This window comes from Procambarus clarkii, chromosome 24 (genome assembly GCF_040958095.1).
Source record: "Procambarus clarkii isolate CNS0578487 chromosome 24, FALCON_Pclarkii_2.0, whole genome shotgun sequence".
In the NCBI taxonomy this organism is placed as follows: Eukaryota; Metazoa; Arthropoda; class Malacostraca; order Decapoda; family Cambaridae; genus Procambarus; species Procambarus clarkii.
In genome coordinates, this window is record NC_091173.1 from 9,712,767 (window position 1) to 9,734,208 (window position 21,442).

Genomic DNA, 21,442 nt, shown 5'->3' on the forward strand with positions numbered 1-21,442 from the left:
ACACCAGTACACAGGGCCCCAGTCCCACACCAGTACACAGGGCCCCAGTCCCACACCAGTACACAGGGCCGTAATCCCACCCAAAACCTGTGCCAGAATTAAACTTATGACGTCACTGTGACGTCACACACCTTGTGTATGCCATGCACAAAAGAAATGTTGATCTCTTGTTTTGTTTTGGTTGGGTTTACGTCATTAAAAAGAGGACCGATTACGTAGACAAGGAGCGTTCCTCGGGTGTGAGTTTTACTCGTTCCAAGAATACAAGCATAGTTACAGGTATAAACGCTACTAAAGCTATGTGGCAGGATCCAAGAGCTTGATCTAGCTCCCCGTAGGCACAATCAGGGAATACATGAGAGCCCAATATGCTGAGGAACCTGTACACCAGTCGATTAATTGCTCAAAGGCGGGATCAATGAGCTCTAGGTTTTCTCCCGTCCCCCCCCTGCAAGAACAATTAGGTCAGTACACATCACTCCCCCTTCAGAGGCGGACTCCCCTAATGGTGGCAATGTAAGACAAAAGGTAAAACAGATCTTGACTTTGTTTTCATTTTTTCAACGAGCAGTCAGCTTACTGGATACTTCATCCTGAGTGAACAGATTATCTGCAAAGTTCACGAATTACTTTTGATAATTACAATATTTAGCGGCAGCATATCTGGTAGTGAATGTGTAAGATGATGGTGAGCTGAGAGGGACACGGCTGAGTGGTGTTGGGGGGAGGGGGTGATGCTCTGACCTCAGGTCTGTGTGGCTGGGAGGGGGTGGGGGGGGGAGCCACCCCAGGGGTAGGAGGGAAGGGGATGAGAACGAATAAAAGAAAAGAGTAGAAGGAAAGGGGGGGGGAGGGAGGGAGAGAGGGAGGGAGGGAGGGAGGGAGGGAGGGAGGGAGAGAGAGAGAGAGAGAGAGAGAGAGAGAGAGAGAGAGAGAGAGAGAGAGAGAGAGAGAGAGAGAGAGAGAGAGAGAGAGAGAGAGAGAGAGAGAGAGAGAGGGAGGGAGGGAGGGAGGGAGGGAGGGAGGGAGGGAGGGGAAGAGAGAGAGAGAGAGAGAGAGAGAGAGAGAGAGAGAGAGAGAGAGAGAGAGAGAGAGAGAGAGAGAGAGAGAGAGAGAGAGAGAGAGAGAGAGAGAGGGAGAGAGGGAGGGAGGGAGGGAGGGGAAGGGAGGGAGGGAGGGGAAGAGAGAGAGAGAGAGAGAGAGAGAGAGAGAGAGAGAGAGAGAGAGAGAGAGAGAGAGAGAGAGAGAGAGAGAGAGAGAGAGAGAGAGAGAGAGAGAGAGAGAGGAACAGATTCTTCCATCCCATCACACATGATGGGATGGAAGAAGACGGGAGGGCAGCATGCACAAGAGGGTGACTAACATCAGAGAGGAAGGGGAGAGAACAAGGGTGGAGAGAGAAACAGTGAGTGCAGGAGGTGGAGGGGGAGAGAAGGGGGATAAGAAAAGAGGTCAGAGAAAAGTGAGGAACAAAGAGTGGGGGAGAGGAGAGCGGGAGGGAGGGGTTCAGCCCCACCTCCCACTACTCCCACTACACACTCCCTCGCCTCACGCACCGACACGCATACAATACACTACAAAATAATGTACTACACTTCAATACAAACTAAAGTAACTCAATAAACTTCACTACAAAATACTCCATTGCAAAATAAAACACAGTAAAACATATACTGTACAAGGTATGGGAGCGATGGCAGGCAGGCACAGAATCTGTACACCAGTTGATTGACAGGTGAGAGGTGGGACCAAAGAGACAAAGCCCAACCCCCGCAAACACAATTCGGTGAGTACAACTAACCCCAGAACACTAAAGAGCTTCCAGGCCAGGCCAGCCACCTGGGCATCACGTTGAGTGACACCGCCTGCACACTGCACACTTAATCTCCTCACTCAAGACAGTTAAGCAAATCCCAGCTGCGTCTGGCTACAAGTGACACCCTCCTGGGGAGCTTCTTCCTATTTGGGAGGTTGTATTTGTCCATGTCTTTTCCACGTCACATTTTTATCATATACAGGTACATGTGCATTTATGGAGCTGCGCTAGACCTGGAGCATGCCCGGGAGAGGGGAGAGGGAGTTCTTCTACTCCCCGAGCCCGGCCTGAACCCAGGCTCGACTTGTGATAACGTGGTCCAACAGGCTGTTGCTTGGAGTGGCCCGCAGGCCCACAAATCCACTATAGCCTGGTTGGTCCGGCACATCGTGCAAGAACCTGCCCGACCTCTTGAATACCTCCACCTTCGTTCCGGCAATATTTCTATAGCTTGCTGGGAGGGTGTTGAACAGCCGTGAACCCACGATGTTAAGAGAGTGCTTTCTGATTGTGCCTATGGCACCTCTACCCCTCAATGGTTCTGTTCTGCATTTCCTTCCGTATCTTTCGCTCCAGTATGTTGTTATTCTACTGTGCATATTTGGGACCTGGCCCTCCAGTATCTTCCATGTATATATTAAATGATATGTTTCTCGTCTACTTTCTAGAGAGTACATTTTGAGAGCTATGAGACGGTGCCAATAATTCAGATGTTTTATCGTTTCTATGCGTGCCGTATATGTTCCCTGTATTCCCTCTAACGTGAGTACGAGCAATATTGAAGTCGGGACAGCACCAGTGATTGAAATAGTGTTAGCATTGCTGTGGGGTCCCTGGATTTGAACGTAGTCAATATGAAGGGGGTTACATAGTGTGTCAAGAACTAGCTACGTGATGCTAAAAATCCCCATCTCACAGGGATGGTTACAGGGCCCCTGTGATCAGTAGCCTGCACTGGAAAAGTTATCCTCAAGAACACGGGAGTTAACAAGGTGATTGCAAAGTTTCAGAAACCTCATGTATTCACCTAGTTGTGCTTGCGGGGGTTAAGCTCTGCTCATTCGGCAGAGCCCTTCATGTCTGAAGGATTCGATAACTGGGCATTCAATACTGTAGTGTGTGCGAGATAATGACTAGTTCCTGCACAGAGCTGTGCAGGATTGGGAGATTCATCACCTGTAGTCACCAGCCACAGATAACGGTAGCCATCTGCTATATGTAACGGTAATCCAACCAGGGCAGCACAGTCTGGTGGACAATTTGTGCTGCTCATATACATAGGAGTCAGATCTAAACAAATTATAGTTTTTTATACGGATGCTTTCAGGCCTTCAGGAGTCAGTAATTTGTCTCCTATATGAGACCTGAGTGTTTTGAAGCATATAGTGTTAACATCAGAGATGTGGATATCTGGGTGGAGTTGAACTTCATCCATGCTGCCCCTCAGCACCTCGCCTGGATGTTCTTAACTCTGGATAGCGCCAACCAATTACGACTATAATGCACCTGGAAGGGGTTAGAATATAGATTTAGGATGGGACGGGGGGAAGCAATGGTGCCCAACCATTCGGACAGTCGGGGATTGAGCGCAGACGTACCTGAAGCGAGACCATCGCTCTACCGTCCAGCCCAAGTGGTTGGGATGGACGGTAGAGCTCTTAGGAAATGAAACGCTCTATTAAATTAATCTTAAGAATTTAAAACCCCTTCACTCATTGTTTTAACAATAAAACACTACACGAATATCACTTATGAAACAAAAGCGACCTCATACTTGAGAACAAAAACAACAACAATACATAGTTCATGATGTTCAACAACATGAACCTCCCTACGAGCGACAACTGGCAACTATCTCCAGGCTTTAATATGTACACAGACTTTTGTTAAGGAAATTCCCCGACTCCCGTGCATCTGGGTGGTGTTGGGCTATGAACCTCTCGAGGGATATTAAGGCCACCACAGTACCTTACTGACCAGCAAGTATATTTCTGTCCTCAACATAGTCTAGGTCAAAATTAAACTTTCAGTGTATATACACAAAGAAATGGCGTACACCTCTGGGTGTACCCCATTTCTGGGTATACATATCCCTCCTCTCGTGGAAGAAAGAGTGCGCTTCAAGTTTCCCCCAGAGTCCCGTGTCCAAGTCTCCGGGCGGCCATCTTGCCGGGATGGGCTCGGGGCTGCGTCTACCTATTGATTTATCTCTATATGTGGGGTGCGCCTCCCTCGCCCCTTGTAAGGAAACCCAACTGCGCCTCCCTTTCTCCCTTTATTACACCGGATCTCAAACCACATCTTACACGTACAAGGACAAAAATTAACTTTTTTTTTTGTAAACACATTTAGTAAGCTTCAGGCAAACAGGTATTATTTCACCTACAAGGAACTCTTACTCATACACGAACAGACAGGCACAGGCAGAAGTGGCGAGGAGAGGTATAATGTATGAGGGAAGTCAACCCATGCAACACTACATGTGAGTCAAAACACACAATTTAACTACTTAAGGTAAAAGTAGAAACGCTTGGAGTGACTGTGCACATGCGGCTCAGGCTTGGGTAGAAATATTACTGGGAATATGGAGTAGGTGTTCATGATAATGACACCAAGTGTAAGCTATGTGGTGTGTTAAGGTCTCACACCTTCACTCATTATGTTCTGGATTCTCCGTTGATTAATGTATATAGAAACACTGAGATAAAGACTGTTCCTGAACAAATTGCCTGGATGTGTCACAACGGAAAGGTTGATGATATTCTGGAGAGATACAAGAATTCTGCACCAAGATTGTAACCTTTTGTTGAATTGTCTGAATGTCTATTGCAAATTGTCTGTGTACCTAGTCATAAATGTATTTGTGTGTACGTCTGGTAACATACTGCATGTGTAAAGGAAGAAATGTATATGTTTATCACTCAGAATGTTCAGTAATATGCTTTTTGTTTGTGATGTGTGTCTATATACATATATAAATATATATAAACACGTTGTACTGAACGGGGTGAGAATTGATTGAGCTACCTCATCCCTTTGTGTGTATTTATACCTCAATAAACTTATTTGAATTTCAATACACGAACACCTCAACCCACACCCCCCTCCCTCCCCACACACACAAACTGAACCTATGCCAACAAATGGTCTCTACCCTCACAAGAGGATCTACAGTGCTGCTTCTCCTCGTCAACAACAAGGGTGATGGCGGTGGCGGTCTGTCAGTGCAGCAAACCTAAATCAGTAATGTTTACTGCTGGACGATATAGAGAATTCGACTGTCGCAGCTCTGCCTGGGCTTACCTGATGACTGCCTGGTCCGAGGCTGTATGTCCTCGTAGCCCACAGTCCCACACAGCCATCACAGCCTGGCTGATACCCTAACGCCAGCGGAAACTTGACCAGTCTCTTGAAAACTTGCACCGTTATTCAAGCGACATTACGTTGGTGGGAGGTGGAAGACCTCAGATCTTCACGGTGTCCCCTCCTAACTGTGCTTAAGGCGCCCTCGACTTTCATTGCAAATGTTTTACATTTGTTATCCTATTTCTCATTTCTGTATGTTGTAATTTTAGAGTTCAGGTTTGGGTTGTGGCCTACCAGGGTGTGTTGTAGAGTTCGTGACACTCTCATTTGTAACTGGCAGTTGCTCTTCTACTCTTCAATATGTGTAATGGCAGTTGTGGTGTGTGGGGTGGAAGTTGCGAGATGTCAGCTGGAGATATCAGCGAGTCAGGCAAGGAAGTGAACAGAGGAAGGCAGGAGGTCACTGAGGAAGGCAGGAGAGGTCACCGAGGAAGGCAGGAGAGGTCACCGAGGAAGGCAGGAGAGGTCACTGAGGAAGGCAGGAGAGGTCACCGAGGAAGGCAGGAGAGGTCACTGAGGAAGGCAGGAGAGGTCACCGAGGAAGGCAGGAGAGGTCACCGAGGAAGGCAGGAGAGGTCACCGAGGAAGGCAGGAGAGGTCTCTGAGGAAGGCAGGAGGTCACTGAGGAAGGCAGGAGAGGTCAGCGAGGAAGGCAGGAGAGGTCACCGAGGAAGGCAGGAGAGGTCACTGAGGAAGGCAGGAGAGGTCTCTAAGGAAGGCAGGTCACTGAGGAAGGCAGGAGAGGTCACTGAGGAAGGCAGGTCACTGAGGAAGGCAGGTCACTGAGGAAGGCAGGAGAGGTCACTGAGGAAGGCAGGAGAGGTCACTGAGGAAGGCAGGTCACTGAGGAAGGCAGGAGAGGTCACTGAGGAAGGCAGGAGAGGTCACTGAGGAAGGCAGGAGAGGTCACTGAGGAAGGCAGGTCACTGAGGAAGGCAGGAGAGGTCACCGAGTCAGGCACTAGAGGTCACTGAGGAAGGCAGGAGAGGTCTCTGAGGAAGGCAGGAGAGGTCACTGAGGAAGGCAGGAGAGGTCACCGAGTCAGGCACTAGAGGTCACTGAGGAAGGCAGGAGAGGTCTCTGAGGAAGGAAGGAGAGGTCACTGAGGAAGGCAGGAGAGGTCACTGAGGAAGGCAGGAGAGGTCACCGAGTCAGGCACTAGAGGTCACTGAGGAAGGCAGGAGAGGTCACTGAGGAAGGCAGGAGAGGTCACTGAGGAAGGCAGGAGAGGTCACCGAGTCAGGCACTAGAGGTCACTGAGGAAGGCAGGAGAGGTCACTGAGGAAGGCAGGAGAGGTCACTGAGGAAGGCACTAGAGGTCACTGAGGAAGGCAGGAGAGTTCACTGAGGAAGGCAGGAGAGGTCACAGAGGAAGGCAGGAGAGGTCACTGAGGAAGGCAGGAGAGGTCACTGAGGAAGGCAGGAGAGGTCACAGAGGAAGGCAGGAGAGGTCACTGAGGAAGGCAAAAGAGGTCACTGAGGAAGGCAAGAGAGGTCACTGAGGAAGGCAGGAGAGTTCACTGAGGAAGGCAGAAGAGGTCACTGAGGAAGGCAGGAGAGGTCACTGAGGAAGGCAGGAGAGGTCACTGAGGAAGGCAGGAGAGGTCACTGAGGAAGGCTGGAGAGGTCACTGAGGAAGGCACTAGAGGTCACTGAGGAAGGCAGGAGGTCACCGAGGAAGGCAGCAGAGGTCACTGAGGAAGGCACTAGAGGTCACCGAGGAAGGCAGGAGAGGTCACCGAGGAAGGCAAAGAGGTCACTGAGGAAGGCAGGAGAGGTCACCGAGGAAGGCAAAAGAGGTCACTGAGGAAGGCAGGAGAGGTCACTGAGGAAGGCAGGAGAGGTCACCGAGGAAGGCAGGAGAGGTCACCGAGGAAGGCAGGAGAGGTCACCGAGGAAGGCAGCAGAGGTCACTGTGGAAGGCAGGAGAGGTCACCGAGGATGGCAGGAGGTCACTGTGGAAGGCAGGGGAGGTCACTGAGGAAGGCAGGAGAGGTCACTGAGGAAGGCAGGAGAGGTCACTGAGGAAGGCAGGAGAGGTCACTGAGGAAGGCAGGAGAGGTCACTGAGGAAGGCAGGAGAGGTCACTAAGGAAGGCAGGAGGTCACTAAGGAAGGCAGGAGGTCACTAAGGAAGGCAGGAGGTCACTAAGGAAGGCAGGAGGTCACTAAGGAAGGCAGGAGGTCACTGAGGAAGGCAGGAGAGGTCACCGAGTCAGGCACTAGAGGTCACTGAGGAAGGCAGGAGAGGTCACTGAGGAAGGCAGCAGAGGTCACTGAGGAAGGCAGGAGAGGTCACTGAGGAAGGCACTAGAGGTCACTGAGGAAGGCACTCGAGGTCACTGAGGAAGGCAGGAGAGGTCACCGAGGAAGGCAGCAGAGGTCACTGAGGAAGGCAGGAGAGGTCAGCTACAAGACACAACCTTCCCTCACCAAACATTCGTTTAGAAAACTCTTTGATTCATCAAACGTCGCCCTAATAACACTTTGTTTACATCCAGGCCTCTAATAAGCCATTCCAAGCCGGGCTCGGCACGCGACCCTCCACCACCAGGGCTAACAACTAACAACGCACCCAACTCTAAACTAATCTCATTTCTGATCAAGTAAACTGTTTTATTCTGTAGTCCGGCGATAACACGTCACAATGAGAGAGCACAATTAACATACGAGCTTTCAAACCAGAATATCCACGAAAACTGGCTTTGTTAATATAATGAAAAATTCGTCTATTACGTAATATAATGTGGCGCAGGTGCGCGGCGCCTGGGGAACGGTGACCGCTGCCTCGGTACGCCGCCGCTGTGCTCCTTCCCAGCCTCTAGGGTGTTACCGCCACTCCGAAAGTAGTTTTTATTCTCATTACTTCTATAGCTTAGGGGGTGGGTAATGTGAGTGAGTGAGTGAGTGAGTGAGTGAGTGAGTGAGTGAGTGAGTGAGTGAGTGAGTGAGTGAGTGAGAGTGAGAGAGAGAGAGAGAGAGAGAGAGAGAGAGAGAGAGAGAGAGAGAGAGAGAGAGAGAGAGAGAGAGAGAGAGAGAGAGAGAGAGAGAGTGAGAGAGAGTGAGAGAGAGTGAGAGTGAGAGTGAGAGTGTGTCTGTGTACTCACCTATAAGGTGAGTACACACACACACACACTCACTCTCACAGGTACTTGTTCTCTTACAAGTAAACATATACACTTGTATTTTTACAAGTAAACATGTACTCTTGTTCTCTCGTGTTCACGAGAAAACACCAATATCAGACTCATATCAGAGGCAGATTCCATACACAGTTTCAAATGTAAATATGATGGAGCCCAACAGGCTTAGGAATTTGTACATCAGTTGATTGAACGTTGTGAGGCGAAAGAGCCGAAGCTCAATCCCCACATGCAAAACTAGGTGAGTATATATATTCTCTCAGGTAACTAAATAGTCTAGATCAGAGACCGGATAGAGAAGAGGGCTGCAACAGAGAAGGACAAGGAAATGTGTGAGTCACTAAACAAACGTTTCCAGAAATTATAATTTGATTCAAGCGCTACAGTATGACACAAATCAATACAAATTGGCCGTTAGATAATTTCCTCTTGAGAAGTCGGATAAGGAGACATAGGTTTCAAGTAGGCGTGCAGCGAGTCATAAAGGTTCTTGAGAATACAAACTGTAACATCTACAATAGAGTTATGTGTAGCACAGCACAACATATCCAGAATGATGTTCTTCAGAGTTTACACATCAAAATGTAGTGGCGCACAGTTATGGTTATCATCCATAGAAACCAGGAGGTTCCGTGGGTGTATTATGTCAGATAGGGAGAGCACAGGGACTAGCGGAGGATGTTGTAACGTCGGTCCTACCATAAGACACAACGAGTCTCGACAATAATGTTATCTTTATGACACCTACGAAGTATGTGGAGCTTTTCAGTAACTACCCCGAGAATCAGTACCACACAGACCCCTGCGGGACACCCACACTGGGGTCGTGCTCAACTGGAAGGTTTGGGGTCGTTGTTACTGGGCGACCTCATCGGGTTCAGATATGTGGAAAGGGTAATTAGTGGTAATTACCCTCTCCTCATCACAAGGTAAGTCACAAGGTTAAGGACTTGGATATGATTAGTTGTGGCTATACGTCATAAGGCTGATAATTACAGCGGTATTAGTGACGTCAAAGGTGTTGGTGGCATAGGTTAGGCGAGACGAGGGGGTGCAGCCGTTCCCTGCACCACTGGCCTCCACCTGCTGGAGGAGCGGCCACACCTCATAACCTCACACCGTTGGAGTTGGCGGTGCCCGCCAGCATGCTGGAGGTAGTGTAAGAGAACGCTATGTTTCCCCTGCAGGCGTTCACGCACCGCTCCTGTGCTAGGTAAGTCCACTACGGGCTCACCATCGCCCGTGCTACATGGAACTTGTTCCAAGTAGCTGAATCTATAACAACAACCCCTGCAGGTCTTACGGGCTATTCATGCCCGTGCCACCTCTTGGGTGGCTTAATCTTTATCAATCAATCACCTGCAGGTGAGAGATGGCTGTGGTAAGTCTCTCCAAGGAACACAATAACGCCTCTATAAGGTAATAAAACAACCTTACTATTTTGTATCTTTATTAGCTAAAATAATACGCACCTGGCTTTTCATACTATATATGAATATATATCTAGGCATGTGAAACAGCCTAATTCTAAAAAAAAAAATCATTATAATTTAAACATTAAACCCCAGCTACAACCTAGTGGTGGTACAGTAAGAGGTTGTCTGTAAGGTACAGTACAAAAGCATCACTACAAAACGCTAGGAGGCTACTGCGGGTGGGAACTGGAGCGCCCTGGGGCGCTGTTATACTCATCCGGATTCACAAAGATTCGTATCGTGTCTTCCTTCTACTCCTCAACTAGGGCGAAGTCATGCACTTCGATTAGTCTTTATGCAACTGCAGAACCTAATATTTAGTCGTCCAACAAATTTGAGTTTTAATTTAATGCGAGGCATTCTTATAATCCCAAGTTAAGAGGGTGAATGAAGGCAAGAATGTGTATGAATCCAGAGGGCTGGTGGGCCGGACTTAGGTAGCCCGGCCCCACCTAACTTACCTAAATGTTACGTCCAACTGTCAGGAGGTATTGCAGTGTCATTGTACACGTGTAAACCATGACATAGGTATAAAAAATACAAACATATATGACCAGGGCGACCCAAAAACTATGAATCAAGCGGGTACTAGATCGTTGAGGAACAGGTGTGACCATAACCTGAGACACGGCTGCCAGCACACACACAAAGTGCACATCCACAACCTTCCCCACACACCCTACCTGTGCTTACATCATCTCCCTAACCATCCTCACGCCACATTTACAAAGGCAAAACGATAACAATGTCTTAAATGTCTCTTGTGGCTGACTGACATTACTCTGACCAGCGTACACTTGGATAAATATGCAGGTTGGGCAACGACAGGATATTTGTTGAAGTGGTGCTCTGCACTAGCGGCGAGATGGTGACCTTGGAGCAGTGTTGCCGAGATGATTATCTTGCACACCAGCAGTGCAGCATCCCACAGCGCGCGCCCACACTGTGATTACTTCAGTCCTTCCTCTACACCTAGCGGCCAACTTTCACCTCTCAACAGCTACTTCACAGCGTAGGGAGAGCCACGCTTGGGGGTGTGCGCCTCCTTTACCTTAGTGTTGGAATGTTGACTAATCCACACACTAGGAAATGAAGGGACGACGACGTTTCGGTCCGTCTTGGACCATTCTCAAGTCGATGAGGGACGGACCGAAACGTCGTCGTCCCTTCATTTTCTAATGTGTGGATTGGCCAATATACTTCAGCCACGTTATTGTGACTCATCGTCTGCTTAGTGTTGGAATATTCTTATGACTGTTTATTACACTGGTAATATAAGCTTTAGGATCTAAGTAGGTCATTTATGAATCAAACTTTCAAATTATAAAATTATGAAAGTTCAAACTTTCTAACTAAATGTTTTAAAATATATTACCAGAAACAATAGAAAACATTAAATAAATTAACTATTAGTGCATTTTCCGAGGCAAAGCTTCACACACACTGCAATATGTCTGAGGTACTCAAAATAAATATGAAGATTATTTACTCAAAGAAAATATATATATATATATATATATATATATATATATATATATATATATATATATATATATATATATATATATATATATGTCGTACCTAGTAGCCAGAACGCACTTTTCAGCCTACTATGCAAGGCCCGATTTGCCTAATAAGCCAAGTTTTCATGAATTAATTATTTTTCGACTACCTAACCTACCTAACCAGACCTAACCTAACTTTTTCGGCTACCTAACCTAACCTAACTTATAAAGATAGGTTAGGTTAGGTTAGGTAGGGTTGGTTAGGTTCGGTCATATATCTACGTTAATTTTAACTCCAATAAAAAAATTGACCTCATACATAATGAAATGGGTAGCTTTATCATTTCATAAGAAAAAAATTAGAGAAAATATATTAATTCAGGAAAACTTGGCTAATTAGGCAAATCGGGCCTTGCATAGTAGGCCGATTACGACGTTCTGGATATATATATATATATATATATATATATATATATATATATATATATATATATATATTATATATATATATATATATATATATATATATATATATATATATATATATATACAATATATATATATATATATATATATATATATATATATATATATATTGTATATACACAAACCCTAATACCCAACTTTAAATTAAAAAAAACTGTCTTACTTCGCTCAAAAAATAAACTAATTACTAAAGTGTTGTATAGCGAGGTGTAGTTTTGGCTGCGGCGACACCGCCAGGGCAGGGAGACCAACAGGGACTAAATGCCAGGTACAACAGTCCGGTGGACCTGTAGGCACGCAGCGTGCCCTCTTCCCTGCTCTCAGGAAACTTAACGCAACACAGTAACTCAAGCTCCTGTCTATTTTAAGATGTGTTGTGTTGAAATGCCAGGAGGAGCTGGGGAGGCAGTCTTGCCGTACACCCAAAAGGTCTCAAAATGTCTTGCCGACAACCCAGTTTGGACTTATTAAAATACACATATAACCCATACTTAACTCTAAATGAAAATGAATTGGTAAATAAATTTACAATTATACCTTTCGTGTTAAGGCTAAAAAATCATTTTCACGTATATATATATATATATATATATATATATATATATATATATATATATATATATATATATATATATATATATATAAACTGACCCAAAAATATAAAAAAGTATAGAGATCTAAACACTGCACTCTTATCTTATTTCGTAAAGATTCCAGCTGCATTTGAAGGACACAATTTAATCTTTTATTCTTCTATACCATAACTTCGTGATGGATACATCAATTTCAGGACGGGGCGGGCCAGCACGATACATGAGGCTTCATTTGAATTTGATAACTCAACCTTTCTTGAAGCGCTTGCCGTTTTTTTTATGTGCTTGAAACGCTGGGGACACGACCAACTACTTATGAGGAAGGTGGGGAGACGACCTACAACTTAAGAGGCAGGTGGGTTGATGCAGTTGTCACCTGGGAAGACGATCTACAACTTGAGGGGCAGGTTGGGAAGATCACCTACAACTTGAGGGAAAGCTGGGAAGACGACCTACAACTTGAGGGAAAGCTGGGAAGACGACCTACAATTCGAAGGGCCGACGACCTACAAGCGTGAGGGGAGGGGGAGGCAGACGACCTCCAAGCGTGAGGGGGGGAGGGCCGACGACCTACAAGCGTGAGAGGGCCGACGACCTACTAGCGTGAGAGGGCCGACGACCTACTAGCGTGAGAGGGCCGACGACCTACTAGCGTGAGAGGGCCGACGACCTACTAGCGTGAGAGGGCCGACGACCTACTAGCGTGAGAGGGCCGACGACCTACAAGCGTGAGAGGGCCGACGACCTACAACCGTGAGAGGGCCGACGACCTACTAGCGTGAGAGGGCCGACGACCTACTAGCGTGAGAGGGCCGACGACCTACAAGCGTGAGAGGGCCGACGACCTACTAGCGTGAGAGGGCCGACGACCTACAAGCGTGAGAGGGCCGACGACCTACAAGCGTGAGAGGGCCGACGACCTACTAGCGTGAGAGGGCCGACGACCTACAAGCGTGAGAGGGGCCCAGGTGCAGCCAGACCTCACCTATTGATCTGTGGACTCCTGGGAACCCATCACCTCCACCACACTAATTATTTCTTCCTTCACAACTCTGGCCATCCAGCCCGGACTTCTTCCCCCGCCTCTGTAAACAGGGCGCTGTGGCCTCACACACAAAATATACACAAATAACCGAGACAATCATGCAATCCCCGACTGCTTGTTACCTACCACGAATTGGCCATTGTGTATTCCACAGCCAATACACCCGAGTCCAGCCCGGCCACCTCCACTCATACCGACTCGTCGTTGGGAGTATTCTCTAAACTATTTCTCAAGACACTCGTGGAGTGAAATTCCGATTGAGCAAGATGCTTTGTTAAATACATAGCGGATATTGCTCTAAATGGCTGGATAAGCTCAAGTGCGCCTCGGGGGTTACGGCGCTCAATGAATCTGCGACAAGAGTGAGCAGCCACAAACATGGCGGCACGGTGGTGAGGCGCGGGTGTGATTCACTTGGGGGCTGGGGTGAGGGGGGGGAGCTGGGGTGAGGGGGGGGGGCTGGGGTGAGGAGGGGGGATGGGGTGAAAAGGGGCTGGGGTGAAGGGGGGCTGGGGTGAGGGGGGGACTGGGGTAGGGGGGGACTGGGGTGAGGGGGGACTGGGGTGAAGGGGGGGGGGGCTGGGGAACCTGGTTGATGGGGTTCTGGGAGATCTTCTACTCCCCAAGCCCGGCCCGAGGCCAGGCTTGACTTGTGAGAGTTTGATCCGCCAGGCTGTTGTTTGGAGCGGCCCGCAGGCCCACATACCCACCACAGCCCGGTTGGTCCGGCACTCCTTGGAGAAAATGATCTAGTACGGTTGTTCCGGCTGGGGTGAGGGGGGGCTGGGGTGAGGGGGGCTGGGGTGAGGGGGGGGGCTGGGGTGAGGGGGACTGGGGTGAGAGGGGCAGGGGTCAGGGGGGGTTGAGATGAGGGGGCTGGAGTGAGAGGGGCTAGGGTGAGGGGGGAGTTGTGGAGAGGGGGCTGGGATGAGGAGCTGGGGCGAGGGACTGGGGTGAGGGGGCTGTTGTGAGGGACCTGGGGTGATTGGGCTGGGGTGATTGGGCTGGGCGAGGGCAGCTGAGTGAGGGACAGAGTGGGGCGACGTAAGACAGAAATGGAGCAAGTCATGGATAATAGTACAGAGCAGAGAATGGTCAAGACAGGACATGGCGCTGACACAGTACAGTATGTTTAGGGCAGGGCAGGGCAGGGCAGGGCCGGGCAGGGGCACTACAGAGTAGGGTGACCGGGGTGTTCCGGGCCCGGCAGAACAACGTGATGATCCTAGACTCCCCCCCCCCACACATGACCGTGACCTCCGCCTTACCAGCACCGCCTCACCGTGACCTTAACGTGACCCCCACACCACTGTCACGGCCTCGCGGTAGCCGCCGTCACTGCCACAACTCTCACTCCAGTCATGGGTTGCCCATCAACGTACTCAACATGGTATACAGTAAACCTAAAATATAATAGAAAAGGAACATGGGGTGGGGGGTGGGGGTGAGTGATGAGTACACTGAGCGGCATTATTACTAAACATAACAGTGTACTTGAACACTACTACCACTACAAGTTGCACTAGGGCTTCACACACAGTATTGAAACACCAGTCTCGCTCTCAATATACCGTATCTATATCAAATGTAAAAAATAAGCACAGATTGTAGAGACATAACTATAAAACTCAAAAAGCACTGATCCTTCACCACACACATTCATTAAGTATTCAAAATCACAATCTTCTAGCTATTTCATAAACAAAAATGATAATAATAATAATAATCATGAGAAACAGACTTCATTTCCAAACTAAATTGTACCACTAAGGAGATGGAAAAACAATATCTAAACAATATGTAACCGCTAAACATAGGTCAGATACTGAACTACTGGCTAAGATAACCCCTCTACACCTAACTAGAACCAATATAAACTTGACTAAGTATAAAATCGTATACAAGTGATATCGGCGCCGGCCGCGAGGCCCAGCGGGAAGAGATCTAGGTCAGCCACGACGACCGTCGAAGCCTCATTAACTTTACGTCTAGGAACTTCTATGTGTATATATATAAACTATAATTTATACATGAGGCTAATGACACATACTGAGATATATAATGCTTTGATACTGACGTCATCCGTGACCCCTTGCTGCAGCCAGCCATGAGGGAGAGTGTGGAGTGGTGGGCGCTAGTGGCGACGACACCTCACACGCCCACCATCCCGGCACCGTCAATACACCACAAGTAGTGAGAGAAGTGTGAAGGTTTGTATAAGACCGTCATGTGACAGGCGCCACTACCTCTTGCACTTATGGTAGGCCGGATGTGCCCGGGTCTCACACACACACACTCTTGCCTCACCACCGACGGTGCTCACGGCGACGGCACCTGGCGCCTGTGGTTGGGTCACCAGTAGCCAGCCAGCCAGCATGACGACCCCCTCGTAGCCGGTAGTATAACCAGGTGAGGGGGAGGGGAAGAGATGACAGTAGATCATCACCAACCACTTCACCAGGGAACCATTTCATGGTCCTGCTGATGAGCATGTCATCCACCAATTGGCACGTGAAGCACAATATTGTTTTCATAAACCAAATAAATTCATTATATAATAAATAGCGTGTATATAGCAAATTAAATTACCACTAAAACTTCAAAATTCAAATGTTAAACTTTGTACACTAAAATACAGACAGCAAGATAAATGGGTGGCAGTTAAGCTATACTGCGTTGGTGTGTAGTAACCTGAACACCACACAACTTTGCCAATTTTATGGTCTGAAAACAATTATTCAATTTGAAACTATGACTGCCAAGGTCCTTCAGACCAAAGCTCACGTCTGCCAGTTCATAATACGCAGCGGCATACTTAATACACCAACAAATCTTACTGCCAATTGTGCTTATTACTGAAGGAAGTACGCAGTTCATGTTGAACATTAAGAGAGTTGTATATTTAAGTGCGAGAGAGAGAGAGAGCATTTACAGTACTGAAAGGTGCTAAAGGACTAGTCAGTGTTGGTGTTGGGACTGATGCTCCAATAACACATGTTGTGGTTGTTGCTGATGATCTTGTGAGGGTTGCTGCTCGTGGAGCTGCCGCTGCTGCTGCTGTGGTTGGTACTGCTGCTGCTGCTGCTGGCGCCTCTTCCTGTAGCCCCTGTGGGAGAGACTGATGTGGTTGGTAAGCGTGTTCTTGGTCTTATACACGCGGTTACACACGGGACAAGTAAAGACGTGCTGCATGGCCGAGTGGATGTCGGCTAGATGCGTTCTTAATTTGTACTTGTCTCTCAGTATCTTGAAACATATGGGGCACTGAGCGCCGACCCAGGAGCCTCCAGCAGCAGCAGCAGCCACGCCCCGGCCACACGTGCCCGCGGTCGTCACCACGCCTCCCATGCCACTACTGCCGCCGGCGCCGCACGTCACTACAGCCACAGGTGCCGTCTGCGCTGCTGGAAATGGTGGTACAAACGTGGACGGCACCGAGGCTGGAGGTGTTGACGACAAGGGGCCGCCTGCAACGACAATCAGGCATTTAGCAACCCCTCACAGCAAGAGTGGATGGAGAGGGCCCAGCCTGCAGCGTGGTGGCCACCTCCACAGCACACGGAGCTACTCCACTACCGTAATCCTCAACATTACCACCACCCATCCCTCACACTCACCTCTCTCAACTTGTCACACATAAAATAATATATTATTCACTTGTTTAAATGCCTTAACATTCATTACATTAGCATACCGATCACAAGACTGCCCTAATACAGTTTCCGTTTCACGGAACTTTCAACACCAACTGTTTCATCCTCAATGAAACTTTTAAAAATCTTAAGTACAAAACAGACACTCATCAGGTAACAAAATATATTATTCATTGAGGTAATTTCAGTACTATTTTGTATGAACAAGATTGCAGTGAGAGGAGCAAGAGGTTCTTGTGGTACTCCATAAACAAATCTTCAGTTACAAAATATTTCTACACAGTTGAGAGTAATTCAATGTTCAAAGTTTACACCAGCCCTCAGTGTGGGGCCCGGCCACGCCCGGCTACACCAGCCCTCAGTGTGGGGCCCGGCCACGCCCGGCTACACCAGCCCTCAGTGTGGGGCCCGGCCACGCCCGGCTACACCAGCCCTCAGTGTGGGGCCCGGCCATGCCCGGCTACACCAGCCCTCAGTGTGGGGCCCGGCCATGCCCGGCTACACCAGCCCTCAGTGTGGGGCCCGGCCATGCCCGGCTACACCAGCCCTCAGTGTGGGGCCCGGTCACGCCCGGCTACTCGTCCACAATTTCAGTGACGGCGAACTCTGACTGTGGGGCAGAGTTCTTGTGTGTGTGTTGGTGAAGAGCTGCCGCGGCCACGTCCGCGTCGCTTTGCAGGAGGGATTCGAACCCTCCTGCTGCCTGCTGCATCAGTTCCCGTGGTTCATCGCTCTCCTCCACCGACATGGCTAACGGTGCCGCTGCCAGCTGGTGGTGTGAGGCGAGGGTGTCCCGGGGTATACTCTGGCCAACACCCGGCACGTCTCGGGTACTGTGTCGAGCTGCTGCCTTGAGGGCGGCCAGCTGGTGGGCACTGGTTGGGCGCAGGACGGTGTAGGTAGGGTAGCGCCCCCGGCGTCCCCTGGTGCCCGTGGCCCCCCGGTGGTAGACACTCAGATGGTTGTGGAGGGAGTTCTTGGTGCGGTAGACGTGGTAGCAGATGGGACAGATGTGGGCTCCGCCCTGGGTGTGCTTGTCCTCAATATGGCGACGCAGGCTGGTCCACCGACTGAGGCCCTTGTTGCAAAGTGGGCACCGCTGCTGGCCGGCCGCCACAGCGCTCCCGGCCGCGCCACCTGTAAGACAACCTCCATCAATATCGAGAGCGCCTCCCCTGTCACCGCTACAACCACACCGTCGCCACCATTACCCTCACTAAGGAAGCACAGCTACAACTAAAAGCTAGCAGTGACACAGGTCACGGGGTCAGGCAAGAGTAGAAGGCAGAGGTAGGCGGGGAGTGGGAGCATGGAGGATGAGGGCGGCCATGCACTGTGGTAGAGAGGTTGGTCACCCACCACACTCCACCACAACACTACCCCGTAGCCTTTACATGTAACACAAGCTTATCAACACCGTCTAGCATCACTAATTATACTGACGTGTATTAAAAGAATGTATGGTAGGAGGAAGGTCAATAATACAGGAATAAAGGTGTAGCCGTTTATTCTGGAAATGCTAATACACAGCCACTACAAGCAGGGAGGCGTGGCGTGGCGGCCACACCCCGCGTCTACGTCAAGCGTTGGGGCTGCGAAAACATTCCACTTCATACCTAATATCTGGCCTCATAGAATAGTAATGCATCCTAGACAAATTTATCGTAACAAAAATAGTTCCATTTCTGTATATAAAGCGTGTTTAGGCAACCACAATATCTCGGGTAACTCTTACAGCTATCTATCACAGCACTAGTTGTAGGACACCTATACAAAATTATCCTTTATTCTCAACCTAAAGCTAGCTAGAGAAGCACAAAATCTCGAGACATATCTTCCATATAAAAACTAGTCACATTTAGAGGGGGCAAGGATGGGAAGAGCGCAAGATGAAAGACGGAGAGGAGTGAGGGAGTACTGAGGAAGTTGAGTCAGTGACGGGTGCGGGCAGGTGGTGCACACGGGTAGAGGAGAGCACTGGCAAGGAAGGAAGGAAGGAAGGAAGGAAGGAAGGAAGGAAGGAAGGAAGGAAGGAAGGAAGGAAGGAAGGAAGGAAGGAAGGAAGAAAGGAAGGAAGGAAGGAAGGGGTAGAGGAGAGAGCTGGCAAGGAAGGGACGAGAGCTCGGGGATAGGAGGGGAGGAGCTTAAGAGATCGGAGAGTATGGCACGATAAAGGACGCTGGGAAAGGATGACACGAGCAAAATCAAATACAAAGAATATTGGGGTTGGGTCAACTGAACGAATGTGGATAAGGGTCTGGGAGAAGGAGGGGAGGGGGGAGGGGGAAGGTAGAGTACAGGAGACAGGGATAAGGATGAAGGTTAGGAAGGGTTTCATAGTGATGCTGGGAGGAACAACGGGACGGGACACGGGGCTTACACGGAGAGCGTCTACGGCAGCTACAGCAGGACTGACAACTTGTGAACGCGTGTAGTTGCAAGTTTGCAGCTGCCACAACCTTAATTCCTGGCCCTCACCACTACCCCTTTACTGAGCCAGCACCGCCACCCTCAACACAATCTACCACACACCTTACTGTCTTCCATACACCAATCCTTCCAGTCTTCCGCAGCCCACCACCCGACACGGGAACCCCCTGGTTGATACCCTGCGTGCAGCCTGCTCCCCTAAACGCTAATCATCCATTTACCAGAGTAATTCAATTTGAAATCATTTTCGTTGGCGGGAAGGAAGGCACCAGGGGGGTGGAAATTCTGGCAAACTTCACCCCGCAGCCCATTCTTGTGCCCGTGTTCTCCCATCCACCTTTCCCCACACACCTAGTACACAAAGGTGTACTCACATAGCACAACTATGTGAGTACACAGTAAGTGAGTGAGGGGCCTAGTAGCTGAGCGGACAGCACGCAGGACTCGTAATTCTATGGCCCGGGTTCGATTCCCGGACCAGGCAGAAACAAATGGGCAAAGTTTCTTTCACCCTGACGCCCCCTGTTACCTAGCAGTAAATAGGTACCTGGGAGTTAGACAGCTGTCACGGAGCTGCTTCGTGTGTGTGTGTGTGTGTGTGTGTGTGTGTGTGTGTGTGTGTGTGTGTGTGTGTGTGTACTCGCCTAATTGTGCTTGTGGGGATTGAGCTCTGGCTCTTTGGTCTCGCTTCTCAACTGTCAATTAACTGATGTACAGATTCCTGAGCCTACTGGGCTCTATCATATCTATCATGTGTGTGTGCGTGTATACTCACCTATTTGTGCTTGCGGGGGTTGAGTTTTGGCTCTTTGGTCCCGCCTCTCAACCGAAATGTGTGTGTTTACTAGTTGTGTTTCCTAGTTGTGTTTTTGCGGGGGTTGAGCTTTGCTCTTTCGGCCCGCCTCTCAACTGTCAATCAACTGTTTACTAATTACTTTTTTTTTCCCCACACCACACACACACACACCCCAGGAAGCAGCCCGTGACAGCTGACTAACTCCCAGGTACCTATTTACTGCTAGGTAACAGGGGCACTTAGGGTGAAAGAAACTTTGCCCATTTGTTTCTGCCGCGTGCGGGAATCGAACCCGCGCCACAGAATTACGAGTCCTGCGCGCTATCCACCAGGCTACGAGGCCCCCTGTGTGTGTGTGTGTGTGTGTGTGTGTGTGTGTGTGTGTGTGTGTGTGTGTGTGTGTGTGTGTGTGAGGAACAAAAAAAAACAAAAAAAAATTAGTTAGTAGTTACAGTTGATTGACTGACAGTTGAGAGGCGGGCCGAAAGGGCAGAGCTCAACCCCCGCAAGAACAACTAGGTGAATACACACACAACCTAGTATAGAGGGGGCACCACTCGCCACAAGTTCACCACTCCACCAGCAACTTCACCTATCCCCAACCACCGACGATACCAACCCTGGCCCACGCTGCTGCTGCTGCTCGTGGAAGTCACCACCGAAGCACTTTGCACATAGACTGGAAACAACCGAGAGGGTGGGAGAAACTGAAAGAGATAGACTGATAAAAGTGTTGTGTGTTTACGAAGGATGAGAGGAGGAGAACAACTGGGGGTCGGAGAGGACCGCCACGGAGACAACACCGTCCCCCAGTCACCTGGGAGAACCCACAATCGGTCCCATACTTCATTCAACATGCTTGTACTCACTCCTAAAAGCCTATTATCTCTCCACGCCTAACAACTTAAGCTTCGCACAACACTCACACATACATGCTAACTCCAATTACCTCCTAGCTATCCCCCTTTAGAGCGGTGGGCAGCAGTTGTGAGAGGGTGCAGGAAGATGAAGGGGAGGTGAGGGGGAATGGTTAGAGGTAATGGGAGAGGGGGTAGGGGGGGGGGGGTGTTCTAGGGGGCGCCACAAGGTCACCAGGTCCCAGACACCAGCAGGACCCGGATGTGGAAGCGGACCA

The 21,442-nt window shown here is 49.2% G+C and overlaps 1 protein-coding gene across 7 annotated transcripts in view; it reads right to left on the bottom strand.

Annotated features, from left to right (window-relative positions):
• LOC123747756 (protein bric-a-brac 2) overlaps positions 1-21,442 on the bottom strand; it is a 190,803-nt gene that overhangs the window by 51,085 nt on the left and 118,276 nt on the right. Inside the window, exon 6 of one of the 7 annotated variants that reach the window (XM_069330559.1) lies at positions 14,281-18,218. The exons of 5 other annotated variants lie outside the window; for them this stretch is intronic. In XM_069330559.1, coding sequence (XP_069186660.1) covers positions 17,656-18,218 — 563 coding nt within the window. In that variant the 3' untranslated portion in view covers positions 14,281-17,655. Of the gene's footprint in view, positions 1-14,280; positions 18,219-21,442 lie in introns of those variants that run through there. One more of the 7 variants, XM_069330590.1, reaches the window with a different exon arrangement.